We start from the raw sequence: 15,665 nt of genomic DNA on the forward strand, positions 1-15,665 counted from the left end.
CTTGACCACGTTCCTTTGTTGGAATTCGGATAATCTCTAATCATGCCCTCACCGCTTCAATATTCAAATCACAGCGAACGATTTGCGAAGAGAGAGCAGAGCGCGTCCCATTAGGTGGTGGTGGTCGTCGTCGTCGTTCTAGGACTACTGTGATTTCTGGGTCGAGGTAGTGAATTTTTTTTTTTTTTTTTTCCAAAGAAAATGAACCAAAAGAAAATTTTTTTTTGTAACGAACTGATTTGATTCTTCTTTTTTTTTTTCCCATCTTCAGCCTGCTGCCTATAAAAAGGACGCCGACAGTATATAGTACTTTCTCACTTTATCACTAGTATCAATTGTGTCAAAGGATTGATTGATTTTTCTTTGCATCAAACCTCAAGAAATCACAGCTTTCAAGATGGCTCAAAATACCTTGTACGTGCTTCCACCTTCTCCAAGAAGTGTGTTGATCTTGGCTTTGGCCAAGTACTTGAAGATTGACGTTGACGTTGTCGACATCACTAAATCCAAGGACGAAAAGTTCACCAAGGCCTTCCCATTGGGTAAGGCTCCAGCCTTCATTGGTGAAAACGGTTTCAAGTTGCACGAAGTTATTGCTATTGCTTATTACTGTATGTCAAAAAATAAATTTTTTTTTTCCTCGGAAGTTGGATACCATATGCTTTCCTCATCTCCGCCGATGATGAAACTTTACGTGTTTTCTGCTTTGATAATGATGAGAACCTTTCAATTATACAGTTATCCCTGTCTGAATGGGTAAAAGTTAAAATATAACATGGTAACACACACGTGTCGAAAATGTATACTCTGACATTGAAGTAACAGAAAACACTAAAGTTTGATCCTAGGGGAGAAGAGGACAAAAAATAAGAGTTTATCCACGACCGTTGATATCAATTGGTTTTATTTCCTAATACTAACAACTCATTTATTTCATATCTGCACCAAGTATATTTGGTGTGGGTTTGTCTTTTAATATATTGAACAGTCGTCAACCTATCCGAAGATGAAGAATTCAAGGCCGCTCTTTTGGGTAAGAACGCCAAGGAAGAAGCTGAAATCTTGAAGTGGGTTTCTCTATCCAACTCTGACTTCCCAACCTCTCTATTCGGTGCTATCATGCCTATCACCGGTAGAGTTCCATACAACAAGAAGGTCGTTGACACCAACTTGGAAAAGTTGGCTTCCATCTCTGCTGTCTACGAAGCTAGATTGAAGAACTACACCTACTTGGTTGACGAAAGAATCACCTTGGCTGACTTGTTCGCTGCTGGTGTTTTCACTGCTGGTTTCGCCACTTTGATGGATGCCAAGTGGAGAGCTGACCACCCAGCCATTGTCAGATGGTTCAAGACCGTTGCTGCTTCTCCAATTGTTGCTGAATACTTCTCCAAGACCGAATTTGTTGAAGAAGCTATCAAGTACACTCCACCAAAGAAGGAAAAGAAGGAACAACCAAAGAAGGAACAACCAAAGAAGGAAGCTAAGCCAGCTGCTGCTGCCGACGCTGACGCTGCCCCAGCTGAACAACCAAAGAAGCCAAAGCACCCATTGGAACTTTTGGGTAAGTCTACCTTCTCTTTGGACGAATGGAAGAGAACCTACTCCAACGAAGACACAAGACCAGTTGCTTTGCCATGGTTCTGGGAACACTACAACCCTGAAGAATACTCCATCTACAGAGTTGACTACAAGTACAACGACGAGTTGACTTTGACTTTCATGTCCAACAACTTGGTTGGTGGTTTCTTCAACAGATTGTCTGCTTCCGTCAAGTACATGTTCGGTTGTCTAGTCGTCTACGGTGAAAACAACAACAACGGTATTGTCGGTGCTGTCATGGTCCGTGGCCAAGACTACGCCCCAGCCTTTGATGTTGCTCCAGACTGGGAATCCTACTCTTACACCAAGTTGGACCCAACCAAGGAGGAAGACAAGGAATTCATCAACAACATGTGGGCTTGGGACAAGCCAGTCGTTGTCAACGGCGAAAACAAGGAAATTGTTGACGGTAAGGTCTTGAAATAGAGTGGTGATTGATAGTCTATAAAACACATCAACGTGTCGTTGTCGCCCTCAAAATCTAATTTTTAACGATCTTTCTTTCTTTCATATATTTCCCTTTCTCACAGCGTTTAGACCCTGGGAAGTCTCTATGACTCCTAGCTAGACCTGTCTCCCCCCATTGTATAATTAATTTACGTATAGCTTCTAACATGGCTCAAATTTATGATACATCAGAGTCTGCCCAATATCCTGGGTCTAGTACATCCTGGGTCCTGGTATATCCTGGGTCCTAGTACATCCTGTGTCCTGGTATAGGTTGCCTCTATATAAACTGTGTCTCTTCCCACACTCAATGTTGGATGTTGATTGCTCCATGCTCCATGCTCCACGCTCGCATGATATTCGCTCTATCTCGTTTTAAAGGTTTCTGGCATGAATTTTTCAAATCTTTAAAAACCTTTAACAAACGATATACAAAATATATAGATATACCCATATGGTGAAAAGATAGATAGAGATAGGGGCGGTGCGAAAAAGGCAATTAAAGGGCCTTAGCAAGGGATAACGGACCGCAATCGAATCACCATGAGCACAGCATTGTATACAGCCAAGGATTTCATTATCGTTTCGTTGCCTGAGAACGCCAGACCGTCGCAAAATCCAGAAACAGACGTTTCAACATGGCTAGAAACAGGATTGATAAATGGGCGCAGCTACGTAGCCGAGTTCCCAATTCCAGACTTCAAGATCGGTTCATTGGACTCGCTAGTGTTGCAGAGCGAGGAATTGGCCAAGATTGACTCGCAAATATACTCATCGTTGCAGAAAATCGTCGAAATCTTGCACGCCTTAACAGACACTCAAGTCTCCTCCATCACCATCAACAAGCAGTCAATCCCCGAGTACCTGACCCATTTCCAATGGGACTCCCGCAAGTTCAAGCTCGACAAGTCCATGAAAGAGTTGATCCACGACTTGTCCATCGAATCCTTCCAGTTGGACGCAGATGTGCGCGCGACTTATTCCAACTACAACAACGCCAAGTCCAACTTGGCCGCAGCAGAAAGAAAGAAAACAGGCGACCTCTCCGTCAGATCCTTGCACGACATCGTCAAGGCCGAGGACTTCATCCTAGACAGCGAGTACTTGACCACCGTGCTAGTCGCAGTGCCCAAGAACTTGAAACACGACTTCGAAAAAAGCTACGAGTCCCTCGCAGAGAAAGTGGTGCCCGGCTCCGCATCCATCCTCAAGCAGGACGACGAGTTCATCCTCTACAACGTCCACTTGTTCAAGAAGTACCAGCAGGACTTCCAGAACGCATGCCGTGAACGCAAGTACATCCCACGTGACTTCGCCTACTCCGAAGAGTTCATCAAAAAGTTGAAGCAAGAGCACGACACTGCAGCAAGCGAGGAACAATCCTTGCGCGTCCAGTTGATCCGTCTCGTCAAGACCGCCTTCCAGGACGTCTTCGTCAACTGGCTCCACATCAAGGCCCTCCGTGTCTACGTCGAAAGCGTCCTACGTTACGGTCTCCCACCTTTCTTCCTCATCAAGATCATCGCCGTTCCTCCAAAGCAACTCTCGGCTTGTAAGACAGAGCTTATCGAGCAGTTCAGCTATCTAGCCGGCAATGCCTTCTCCAAGGACAAGCGAGGCAAAATCAACCGTAACGACTCCTCCTTGCACGAGTACGCCTCGCTTGTCGACACCGAGTACGAACCCTTTGTCTTGTACCCGATTCAGCTTCCACAGTGAATGCATTATGTATCTACCTACCTACCTATCTACTACTACTACGTATCTACCTACTTACCTAACCTCCCTTATCTAGACTAACCACTGCCACTCTACAATCGCCCTGTCTTCCTGTGACTTGGTGAGTCTTCTGGTCTTTTGGTCTGTTCAAAGACTTCTGGAGACTCAGAAACCGGATCTTCATGACTCAAGGCCGGAGATACCGATGACAGACAAGGCTGGCAATGGTGCGACAGTTTCGGAATTTAGCTGGTACTAGTTACTAATGGATGAGCAGGCCAGTTGCACCTGGTTTCCGGAAAACGCGGCGTTCGATGGCCATTGTCTGTTGTGTGTGTGTTCTATGTGTAATGTGTATATTGTGTAACATGTCTAATAAGAATAGTCTTGGCCTGTGGCTTGCTGGCATACGTAAGCTGGAGGTGTAAGTAAAGGTATAAAAGAGATGCCCATTGGCATACACCAGGCTCAAGATGACACCGTTGTAATAGTTAATTTGTAGTTCCCGGTACAAGGAAGTATCTCTACAAGGACTAATCCAGAGGATACTCCACACAGTATTAGATATACTAAATAAAAAATGCCAGTTGATATTGCACCAGTTGTATATGGGAACTTCGACACACACTTCTATGCGGGCCAGGATGAGGTTGGCAGTGACGGTGTGTTGAGGATTGCCAAGGCTTACAGACAGAAGGCGAAGCATCCCGAGTTTTTGCCCACTTGGGATCCACGCCAGAAGTATCCTCCATTGGAATTCTTCAAGTACGAGGACCCAGCATTGAGAGCTGATCCATCGTTCCCCAACTTGCTGAACGGGAAGACATCGTTGAAGCCTATTACTCCCAAGCTCGGTACCGAGATTCGTGGGCTTCAATTGACGAAGCTTAGCGATGCTGCCAAGGACGAATTGGCTTTGCTTGTGGCCCAGAGAGGTGTTGTTGTGTTAAGAGACCAGGATTTTGTCGACCAAGGTCCAGGTTATGCTGAGGATTACGGCAGACACTTTGGGAAATTGCACATCCACCAGACTTCTGGTGCGCCAGAGGGCCATCCTCACTTGCACATCACTTTCAGACGTCCAGACCGTAAAGAGTTTGACAGAGTGTTCCAAGACGCTGCTTCTTCTGTTTCTTTCCACACGGATGTGTCCTACGAGCTGCAGCCTCCATCTTACACTTTCTTTGCGCAGTTGGAAGGTCCTGAGTCCGGCGGTGATACGTTGTTTGCCGATACCATTGAAGCGTATGAACGTTTGTCCCCACACTTCCAGGAATTCTTGAGTACGTTGCACGTCATTCACTCTTCGAAGGAGCAGGCGTTCAGTTCCAAGGCGAACGGTAGTATCCAGAGAAGAGCGCCCGTGACGCACATCCACCCATTGGTTAGAGTGCACCCTGTGTTGAAGAAGAAGTGTTTGTTTGTGAACAGGGCCTTTTCGCGGAAGATTGTTGAGTTGAAGAGCGGCGAGTCTTCTCACCTATTGGACTTTTTGTACGGTATCATCGAGTCTGGCCACGACTTGCAATTGCGTGCCAAGTGGGAACCAGGTACCGTGGCCATCTGGGACAACAGAAGAACTCAGCACTCTGCCATTGTCGATTGGGAGGACCCTGTCACCAGACACAACGTCAGAATTACTCCACAGGCTGAGAGACCTGTTGAAGACTTGAAGTACTTGAACGACCCAACTTACTACCCACACACTGACGAGGACGATGAATACAGAGGATACCCAAGCCGCAAGTACTGAGGAGAGCAATGTCTCAAGGCATGTTTTTTGTTTTTTCCTCTTCTCTTCTCTTCTTATGGTTAAACGAACGTTATGAGTATTACCGCTGGCGAGTCTCGTGTCTGCTCTTATTTGCCAATACAATGAACACACATTGGCTTGACTTGTGTAGTAGTGTCTATTGTGTGTAGCTGCTGCTGCTGCTGCTGCTGCTGCTGCTGCTGCTTTGGTTTGAGTTATTATGTAAAAGAAAGACAGATTACCGTGTGCAAAATTTTAATAGAAGAAAGAATTCAGTATAAAAACCCTACTACTGCTGTAGCCATTTCGGTGGTCTGGTGGATTGGAATATTATTGAGGCCATCTTGCCCGCTCTTGAGCCGACCAGTGCCGTAGCAAACACTGAGATGGCGCATAAGTACATTTTCAGCGTGATATACCTGCGAAACACCACTTGTATCGCACATACAATGAGCATCTGACGCTTCATGACAAAATTCATCACGGAGAATACACTCCTGAGGCCCCTAAGCGACTTATCCAAGAGACTATCCAGCTTCTCCATGCTTGCCTCCATTTGCTCCGCCCTTTCTAAAGATTGCGCAGCACTCTTGTCTATTTGCGCAAATCTGTCATCAAGGGTACGCGACCACCCGTCCAGCTTTCTCGATACTTCTTCGTTGGCATGTTCCAGGTTATTTGTAATGCTGCTAGATATCTCATTCACTGTCGGAAGCAGGTCTTCTGTGAGCAATGGGATCACTGTCTCGTGCATGAGTCGATTGAATTGGTATACCAAATGGAACGATTCTTCTTGGGCTTGGTTTAACTCGTCATGAACTATGTCGTGCTTCTCTTTTGTCACACGCACCAGATTCGATAGAACGCTGTCCAGGTCCAGTATACTCTGTTCCGTCTTTTCTTGGTACTGTTCCATGTAATTTGATTCTAAATCTTTAAAAGTCTCTAGGATTTGGGATCTCAGTTGGGACATATCGCTACTCATAGAAGCAGAGAAGTTCTTCCTCTCTTGCTCCATCTCACGTTCATTTTGGTTCGCAGCTTCCCTTAAATGATCTATGAAGCTATCGAACATGTTGTGAATATTGTTCAAGTTATTCTTGCTTTCGTGTTCGAGATTCGAGCTAAACAGCAGCCATTGCTTCATTACGTCTGATTGGAATTGCGCATACATATCTGTGATGTTCAAGAAGAGATCCAGCAGCTGTTCCTTCTCAAAGGGTAGCGAGTTTTCCATGCATATTTGCGGGAGGTTTTGGTAATTTCCACTGTAAGTGGTCCACCATTGTGGAGAAGATTCGAGCTCGGCGACACACTGCACAACGTCAATTCCAGTGTCACTACTACCGCTAGAATCATCGTGAAGGATACCAGAGCATTCTGGAGGGTAGCTAGTCAGTCCTGAGGCTTCAAACTCGCACACAGAAAGCTGGATCGCAGTTTTCACTCGGAGTTCTGTTTCCACAGACTCAACTCCATGTACCATGCATATCTCTAGAAAAGGTTTGAGCGCATCCCTGAGACAGTTTGATTGCGACTTGATAGGGAACTTATTCTGAATGTACTGCTGCGATATGGCCGATATATGTGGATACGTTATAGCATCTTGTCGTAATTGTGAGATTTGCGCTACCAATTGTGCTGATACGAAGGGGAAAAGCTGGATGATGAGTATATTGATTAGGAAATGCATCAGTTTTGGGACCTCAGAGTCGTCATTGCGCAGCTGGCTGGCTCCCTGTATAGTAAGTAGGGGTTCTCCCGAATAATTCTGTTGTTGTTTGTCGATCTAAGACTGGCCTCTTATATAAGTAGGTAGGAAGGTTAAAAGATGAAACACTCTTGAAACATACAATAGTAAAAGCAGAGTGGTATAAGAGTTGAAAAATCAAATGGAATATGGCATGTGCATTATGCTTTTGCGTAGGTATATACATATACGGTGGTTAGAGGTCGTCATCGTCTTCGTGGTTGGCTGTTTTTTTTTTTTTTTGGTACAACCGTACGTGGGAAAGGTCTATTCTGCTTTTCTATTGACATGAGTTTTGCAAGTAGCTTAGCAGATCGTTTTTATCAGCTTCTCTGAACCCGAACGTGTCTAGCACGACGGATTGTTTCTCCACTAGTTCTATGGCTTTCGATATGTCTTCGATGGTCTGCTCTTGCAGTAGTGTAATAATGGCCCTGAAGTTGGAATTGGCTACAAGTGCTACCACCAACGCGAACACAGAGCTCTGGGGAATTTTCCCAGCATTGTTATAGTGGATCTTGAGCCTATTGTATAGTGTAGATATGTTGAGACTGTTGTCGATCTGTGATTCCTTGAGTTGGCTTAACCGTAGGATGAATTGAGTCGTTATAATTGGCAAGATTTCTTCAGCGTACTTCGATTTTAGGGCTAGGTCGAACAGGGCGAACACTTCCGCTTGGTGGACACAGTATGGGAGTAGTATCGTTGCCATGGTACTTGTGAGGTGGGATGAGAACACTGGTGCAAGTATATGCATGTAGTACAGCTTTGTCTTTCTATCAACTTGTGTGTCTAGCGAAGCATCGATAAATGTCATGTACTTTTCGGCCAAGGGCAACGACGGCATCGCGTTGTGGCGAAGTGCCAACTTGTCGAGCATAGCGCGAGAAAGTTCCAGGTTTTGTGCGTCTAGGAAAAGATCAAGCAAGACGTTTAGCTCTTTTATAGTGAATTTGTTGCAAATGTCCTTGTTCAAAGATTCGCTTATTTGTTGAATCTCTTGCCAAAGCATCTCAGAACTGTTGCATACAGTTTCATCACCAAACAGTTTGCGGCCCACAAGCACCCACTCAGCTATTAGCATTGTGATCATTGATGTGTCGTCGATTTCCTTGCCCGCATACTTGGGCAAAACTTTTAAGACCGAGTTCCATTGGGACGACGTCAAGGTATCTCTTTGCAAGATGTGGAGCAACACTTCGTCGAGGTACACGACTTGGCGGGCTTTTTTGAAGATGAACATTCTACTTAGTTCGCTGTCGAGCGATTCAATAGAAATCTCTGGGTGCGAATCGAGGAACCTGTCGAGTTCAACCACCAATGGCGATTTGGTATCCAACCTCGATTCTCTCACGGTGTTCGCAGGAATATCTTCGAATATCAACACCTTGTTTTGATCATTAGTCTGGGATTGTCTATAAATCTTATTGACCCACTTGGAAACGTCCTTCACTGTGCCGAAGCTTATCTTGGACTCTACCAGCGTGAGTTCACGAGTTATTGGGTCTTTCATGAACGCCGGTAGGACCGCATGTCCGTTGAAAAGCTGGGGAGACTTCTCGTCTATGCATAGAATTGTGCGTTCTGTTGGGTTTGGAGTCCGGTAGAACGGGTGCACGAGTTTATTGGCGTTTGGGACGATGTATTCAGGCCACTTTTGCAAGCCGTCTTCATTGTTCAAATCCAAGCGAAATTTATTCTTCGGAATAGTCACCGATTTCACCGGCTGGAGTCTATTAGCTGCTTTCGAGAGCATAGTTTAGGGATACTACTAGCCTGATTGAATACCGGTAGTGTTCTTGCGATTCCTTTTGGAGGCTTGATTGTTGGGTTTTGGATGTTTGTCACTACTGTTCCAAGTTGAAGTATGGTCTTTTTGAATCGATATAAATTATATATATATAATATTGTTCTTTTGGAAATGGTACACACACACACCTGGTGGGGGAAAAAAGGGGGGGAATAAAGTGGATCTTTGGGAGTTACTACAAGGTCATCGGGCCTCTGATTCGTGGTTCGTATATATACTTATATAGATTGGCAGATATATAGCTACGCAATGAACAATTGGCCCAGGCCAATTGTTCATTGAAATTCAAGTTTCGGACTTTGAAAAAGACGACCAAAGATAGTGCATGAAACGCGGCTACAAGACCCCGAGCCCTCAACCCATGCAATTGACCATTCCTCGGCACGAATTAAGGCCCCAAGACAGGCTGGAAACGTTCGCTAGTGGTCTCTTTCCCCACTGCTTGTTGGTTCGCGATGAGCTGAAAATTTTCTACCATAATTTTTCACTAGAAAAAAGGAAAGCGGACATGGAAAAGCTCATCGAGATGAGAAAGAAGCGATGAGATGAGATGAGATGAGATGAGATGAGGAAGAAATAAAGAGTATAAAAGTCCTGGATAGAGGGATACTGGACCATTTGTTTTGTTGACAGGATACCCCAGGTATAGGAGTATCTGTCTGTGTGTTCAAGTAGAAGGTGTGTCCTAGTAGAAGGTGTGTGTTTTTGAATCAAAGAGTTTCTGGAACAATGGCCAAAGCCAAGACAACTGCAAGAACACAGGGCAAAGAGGTCAAGAAACGCGGGTTCCGTGCGGTTGACAAGACGGCTCGTCAACCAGCAGTTGTGTATTTCGAAGAGAAAGGAGCAAAAAGTGGTGCTAGCGATGCTGCTGATGATGATGATGATGATGATGAGGTTAATCAGCATGTTTCAAGACAAGAGTTGAAGACAAGGGCAGCGAGGTTGTTGAAGGTACGTGAGAGTTTGCCCGTGTTTCAGAACCGCGAAAGGATCATGTCGCACATAAGATCTAACCCTGTGACGGTGCTTATTGGTGAGACTGGTTCTGGTAAGTCGACGCAGATCCCGCAATTTTTGATGGACGAAGTTTTGGGCAACGGTAGTGGCAGTGGTGGAAAAGCAGGAGGAGCGATAGCGGTGACGCAGCCCAGAAGAGTGGCAGCGATCAACTTAGCGACACGTGTGGCTCAGGAACACGGGGTTCAGTTGGGCCAAGAGGTCGGGTACTCGGTTAGATTCGACAACAAGAGCCACAAGGGCCGGACACGGCTCAAGTACTTGACAGACGGTATGTTAATCCGGGAATTGATGTTGGACAAGAACTTGTCAGGGTACAAGTGTGTGGTGATTGACGAAGCTCACGAGCGTACGGTGTTGACGGACTTAATTTTGGGGTTCTTGCGGGAGCTCCAGCGCGGGAAGCGTCCTGATTTGAAGGTGGTGGTGATGTCTGCGACGCTTCAAGCGGATTTGTTCAGCCGATTTTTCGATGAGGCGCCTGTGCTATTTGTGGAGGGCCGTAAGTTCCCAGTGGAGCGGTTCTACTTGCCACGGGCGTGCGATGACATAGTGGATGCGGTGGTTCGTGCTGCGGTGCAATTGAACAGCAGTGAGGGCATTATTAGCGGCGGCAGTGGCAGCAGCGGTGGTGACATATTGTGTTTCTTGCCGGGGCAAGAAGAGATCGACAAGGCAGTATCTATTTTGAACAAGATCTCGCCTGTTTTGGACCGGACGGTGCCCCGGATCCAGGCGTTCCCATTGTACGCTGCACTCGCGCCACGGGAGCAAGCGAGAGTGTTCGAGCCCTTGAAGGGGTTCCGTCGTAAAGTGGTTTTGGCGACGAATATTGCGGAAACCTCTGTGACGATTCCCGGTGTGAAGTATGTGGTGGATTGCGGGCTACGTAAGGTGAAAGTGTGGAGACACCAGCTAGGGCTTGCGACGTTGCTTACCGTGCCGGTATCGAAGGCGAGTGTGGCGCAGAGGGCTGGTCGTGCCGGTAGAGAGAGTGCAGGTAAGTGTTTCCGTCTTTTCACCGAGAAGGACTACGAGAGGCTCCCAGCGCAGTCTGAATCTGAGATCACGCGAAGCGAGATCACGTCGCCGATCCTCATGTTGAAGCAGTACGGTGTGCAAGACGTGGTGAACTGGTCGTGGCTGGAGCATCCAGGGCGCGAGGCGATTGTGAGTGCGTTGAAAGAGTTGTACGAATTGCAAGCGTTGGACGATGCGGGCAAGATCACGGAATTGGGTCGCAAGATGGCATTGCTACCGCTAGCACCGCACCTCAGTGCTGTGCTTTTGGAAGCGCAAGAAAGAGACGTGTTGGATGCGGTGGTGGACATTGTTGCATGTTTGAGTGTTGAGAATTTAGTGTTGAACCCGATGCCCGAAGAGCGGGACGAGGTGAACGAGAGAAGACGGGCCGTGTGCCCCTTGGGGACACGGTACGGGGATCTACTGATGCTCAAGGAGTTGTATGAGGCGTACGAGTCGCTGGCGAGCGCTGGCGAGCGCCAAGAGTGGTGCAAGCGCCTGTGCTTGTCGCAGCGAGGCTTCAAGAACGTGATCAAAGTGCGACAGCAGTTGCTGTCGTACGTCGAGAGGCTGTACAAGGTCAAGGGTAATGTAAGTAAAGAGTACGACGAGGATCGAACCCTGGACGTTGCGCAGGTGCTCAAGTGTTTCTTGCGCGGCTTCGTCAAGAACACGGCGATCGGGATGCCGGACAAGTCGTTCCGCACGACCCCCACGGGCGAGACCATCGCGATCCACCCTTCGTCGATGCTCTTCATGAGCGACGTCACGTGCTCTGCGATTCTGTACATCGAGCACGTGTTCACGACGAAGGGGTACGCGCGGTCTGTGTCGCGGATCGAGCTGGCGTGGTTGCAGGAGGTCGCGTCGGGGGTGCTGAAGCAGGGTACCCGGTAGACAGGGGACAAGGGCCAAGGACAAGGGCCAGAGGCCGTTGTCTTGGGTCTTGGCTTGGACCCTGGGCTTAGGGACAAGTGCCAGGGCCAAGTGCCAGGGCCAAGGGACAAAAGAAGTACCAGTGCCAGTGCCAGTGCCAGGGACTGGCACTGGCACTTCTTTTGTCCCTCCCCCTCCCCCTCGTCCGCGGCCATACCCCGAGAAAAGCAACGCATCGGAGAAAGGGCCCATCCCCCCCCAAAATCATCCCGCCAAGCAAAGCGGCCATTACCGGAACCGGACACCCCTCCGCCCCTACGTACCCTTCTGTGTAGTTCTACATAGCCAAACAAAAAAAAAAACAACAACAACCCCATTTACAGGCGCGCGGACCCCGTTGTGAGATCCAGCCAGGACAAAAAAGAAACGCCCACAGACCCCCACGCACACACTAGTTACCCCGAGGCCCCGAGGTTTCTCTCTATTCTTCCATCCAGATACGGTGTCGTCATTGGCCGGGGCCAGGGCCAAGGACTGGGCCAAGGCCAGGACGAAGGGCCCTTTTTTCCTGAGCCTGAGCCTGGGCCTGCGCTCCCTTCTGTGCCTCCTCGTTTCTTTTCCCCACATTTTGTCCCTCCGCTGCCCAAAACCAGCACACAGCGCTTCTTCGAATATGAAATGTACTATACTGAAACCAGTGAAACTGAAATCACTGAAGCCAGTTCTGCGCGCCCGCTGCCCCGGCCCCCCCAGTCCCATCGATGACGCACTGCTCCCATTAACATTGCAAGCAGCGCTGCGCGTCGTCGTTTCAATGGGCGCTTCCAGGGCCTGTTTTAGGCCTTTTAATTACACTTTTAAAGTGGTAGTAGTAGTGGTAGTAGTAGTGGTACCAGTAGTAGGCGCTGTTCTGCGGCTGATGCTATGCAATGCTTAAATAAATTGAGGGGGAAGCAAGCGCGGACAGCAGGAAACTGGGATGATATAATGCAATTTAAAATCTAATTTATAATTGATTGGGATTCAGGAGTGGTTTGTTGATTTTTTTTGGCATATATATGGGCGTTTAAAATGGGGTTCTAATTGTTTTCACTTATCCATTTACTAGGTTTTGCTTAGTTTGATTCTGTTTTTGTTTAGTTTAGTATAACAAATCAGTATATCAAGCAGTAATAATCAGATACCATGCTAAACAAAGTATCTGCAAAAGTGACTTCGAGAACAGATACGGCCGGATTGGTCGGACGGTCTTTGAGAATCGCCATCACGGTGGTGGCGGTTACCGGTTTTTCGCTATTCGGGTACGACCAAGGTTTGATGTCCGGTATTATTACTGGTGTGAAGTTTAACGAAGAGTTCCCAGCTACACGTGAAAAATCTAGCAATGACAGACACGCGACGGTTGTGCAAGGTGCCGTGACGTCTTGTTACGAGTTGGGGTGTTTCTTTGGGTCGTTGTTTGTTATGTTTAAAGGTGAAAAGATTGGTAGAAAGCCATTGATTATTATTGGATCCATTTTGACGATGGTTGGTGCTTTGATTTCTACGTGTGCCATTGGACGCCATTGGGGTTTGGGCCAGTTTGTTATTGGACGTGTGATCACTGGTTTGGGAACCGGTATGAACACTTCTACGATCCCAGTTTGGCAGTCGGAAATGTCCAAGCCGGAGAACAGAGGTCTCCTTGTGAACTTGGAAGGGTCTGTCATCGCTTTGGGTACGATGATTGCGTACTGGATCGACTTTGGTTTGTCGTATGTGGACAGTTCTGTGCAATGGAGATTCCCCGTGGCAATGCAGATCTTTTTCGCCATCTTGCTATTGATCGGTGTGCTGCAGCTCCCAGATTCGCCCCGTTGGTTGGTCTCGCAAGGACGTCGTGAGGAGGCCATGTACATCTTGGGTAAGTTGGACAACTTGGACCCCAACGACGACCAGGTTTTGGCCGAAATCAGCAGTATCCAGGACGCTGTCAACCGTTTCAAGCACCAAAAGAGATCCTTGAAGGAATTGTTGCACGGTGGTAAGGGCCAGAACTTCCAACGTGCCATGATCGCCGCTTCGACCCAATTTTTCCAACAATTTACCGGTTGTAACGCCGCCATCTACTATTCCACAGTCTTGTTCAAGAAGAGTATCGGTCTTGAAGCCCGTTTGTCCTTGATTCTTGGTGGTGTTTTCTCCACCATTTACACTCTATCCACGATCCCATCCTTCTTTTTGATCGAATCCTTGGGTAGAAGAAAGTTGTTTATGGTTGGTGCGCTTGGACAAGGTATCTCGTTCACCATCACCTTTGCATGTTTGATTGACGACACCAAGTCCAACGCCAAGGGTGCGGCCGTCGGTTTGTTCTTGTTCATCGTCTTCTTCGGTATGTCCATCTTGTCTTTGCCATGGATCTACCCACCAGAAATCGCCTCCATGAGAGTCCGTTCCGTGACAAACGCTTTGTCCACATGTACCAACTGGTTGTGTAACTTCGCTGTCGTCATGTTCACTCCAATCTTCATCGAGGACGCCGGCTGGGGTTGTTACTTGTTCTTCGCATGTATCAACTTCGCCTACTTCCCAGTCATTTACTTCTTCTACCCAGAAACCGCAGGTAGATCCTTGGAAGAAATCGATATCATCTTCGCAAAGGCTCACGTCGACAAGACCATGCCATGGAGAGTCGCCGCTAACTTGCCTAAGTTGTCCTTGGCCGAAATTGAAGACCACGGTAACGCTTTGGGTCTCTACGACGACGACTTGGAAAAGGAAGACGAATTGGAAAAGGACGACGAAGAACAAACTTCCGAAAACAACAACAGCACCAGCCAAAAGGATTACCCATCGCATCCAGGCTTCTCTCTATTCCAAAGAAAGAAGTCTTCCCGTAACCCACAAGCTGAAGCTGATGCCGCTGCTGCTGCTGCTCCAGTAGACTCCCAAACTTCCCCAGAAGAAGAAGAAGACGTCTCGGGCACCGCTGAAAAGGACAATGGGTTGACTAACACCCAACAATCATCCAACAGCTCGGAATAAACTTAAAATTAATCATATCATTCTCACACTCATCCTTTTTTTTTCTCCTTCTCCCCTTTTAAGACACTCTTACACATCAATTAATTTTTCAACATAAAAGCCCAAGCCCAAGCCGAAGCCAAATCAAAAACTTTTTGCTTGCTTGCTTGCTTTCTCCTCCATATCCTTCTAATACGTACGTACACACTTTTTGTATATTCACATTCTCAATCTCATTAATTAATATCATATTGTATCATAGATGTACCACCTGGTGAACTTATTTTTTTTTTTTCTTTCCTTTGGTCGATCCTTTGTTTTTCCGGTTTTTTCCTCCATCTTTACGTCCCTTAGAGTCCGAAAAGGGTAATTACAAGATTCATTATCTGCTTTTTGGGCCAATTTTCGCCAATTTTGACCCATTATTGGCAAACCATGGCCAGCTATGGCCTAATGTGCATATATAAGGGCACATATGGGTGTTTCCACTACTCTAGTCACCTCCCACAAGGATAGTACCCCCGCCTTCCCTCTCTTTTTGGCCTGAATTGGCCATTCTCATCCTTTATCTCAACATGAATTTTTTTTTTTTTTTCCTCTATAGCCTTTAATTCAAATAGCCATGATGAGTCAAAAGCTGAAAACTTATATTAAATAAG

At 47.0% G+C, this 15,665-nt stretch overlaps 7 protein-coding genes across 7 annotated transcripts; 5 read left to right on the top strand and 2 right to left on the bottom strand.

Annotated features, from left to right (window-relative positions):
- Positions 1-397: 397 nt before the first annotated feature.
- On the top strand, positions 398-2,028 carry TEF4 (translation elongation factor EF1B gamma; the record flags this gene model as incomplete). The annotated part of the gene is made up of 2 exons (XM_022820834.1): positions 398-611; positions 989-2,028. 2 exons carry the CDS (start codon positions 398-400, stop codon positions 2,026-2,028), a joined length of 1,254 nt encoding a protein of 417 aa, XP_022677257.1.
- A 564-nt stretch (positions 2,029-2,592) lies between these two features.
- VMA5 (H(+)-transporting V1 sector ATPase subunit C) lies at positions 2,593-3,768 on the top strand (the record flags this gene model as incomplete). Its single annotated transcript, XM_022820835.1, has 1 exon — positions 2,593-3,768. One exon carries the CDS (start codon positions 2,593-2,595, stop codon positions 3,766-3,768), a length of 1,176 nt encoding a protein of 391 aa, XP_022677258.1.
- Positions 3,769-4,348: 580 nt separating this feature from the next.
- On the top strand, positions 4,349-5,521 carry JLP1 (sulfonate dioxygenase; the record flags this gene model as incomplete). The annotated part of the gene is made up of 1 exon (XM_022820836.1): positions 4,349-5,521. The coding sequence occupies one exon, from the start codon at positions 4,349-4,351 to the stop codon at positions 5,519-5,521; it is 1,173 nt and encodes a 390-aa protein (XP_022677259.1).
- A 289-nt stretch (positions 5,522-5,810) lies between these two features.
- KAR5 (Kar5p) lies at positions 5,811-7,214 on the bottom strand (the record flags this gene model as incomplete). Its single annotated transcript, XM_022820837.1, has 1 exon — positions 5,811-7,214. One exon carries the CDS (start codon positions 7,212-7,214, stop codon positions 5,811-5,813), a length of 1,404 nt encoding a protein of 467 aa, XP_022677260.1.
- Positions 7,215-7,551: 337 nt separating this feature from the next.
- AEP1 (Aep1p) lies at positions 7,552-9,027 on the bottom strand (the record flags this gene model as incomplete). The annotated part of the gene is made up of 1 exon (XM_022820838.1): positions 7,552-9,027. The coding sequence occupies one exon, from the start codon at positions 9,025-9,027 to the stop codon at positions 7,552-7,554; it is 1,476 nt and encodes a 491-aa protein (XP_022677261.1).
- Positions 9,028-9,810: 783 nt separating this feature from the next.
- DHR2 (RNA helicase) lies at positions 9,811-12,021 on the top strand (the record flags this gene model as incomplete). The annotated part of the gene is made up of 1 exon (XM_022820839.1): positions 9,811-12,021. One exon carries the CDS (start codon positions 9,811-9,813, stop codon positions 12,019-12,021), a length of 2,211 nt encoding a protein of 736 aa, XP_022677262.1.
- A 1,164-nt stretch (positions 12,022-13,185) lies between these two features.
- STL1 (glucose-inactivated glycerol proton symporter STL1) lies at positions 13,186-15,027 on the top strand (the record flags this gene model as incomplete). The annotated part of the gene is made up of 1 exon (XM_022820841.1): positions 13,186-15,027. The coding sequence occupies one exon, from the start codon at positions 13,186-13,188 to the stop codon at positions 15,025-15,027; it is 1,842 nt and encodes a 613-aa protein (XP_022677263.1).
- Between the last annotated feature and the right edge of the window lie 638 nt (positions 15,028-15,665).

The sequence above is a fragment of the Kluyveromyces marxianus genome, chromosome 6, assembly GCF_001417885.1.
Source record: "Kluyveromyces marxianus DMKU3-1042 DNA, complete genome, chromosome 6".
NCBI classification, from domain to species: Eukaryota; Fungi; Ascomycota; class Saccharomycetes; order Saccharomycetales; family Saccharomycetaceae; genus Kluyveromyces; species Kluyveromyces marxianus.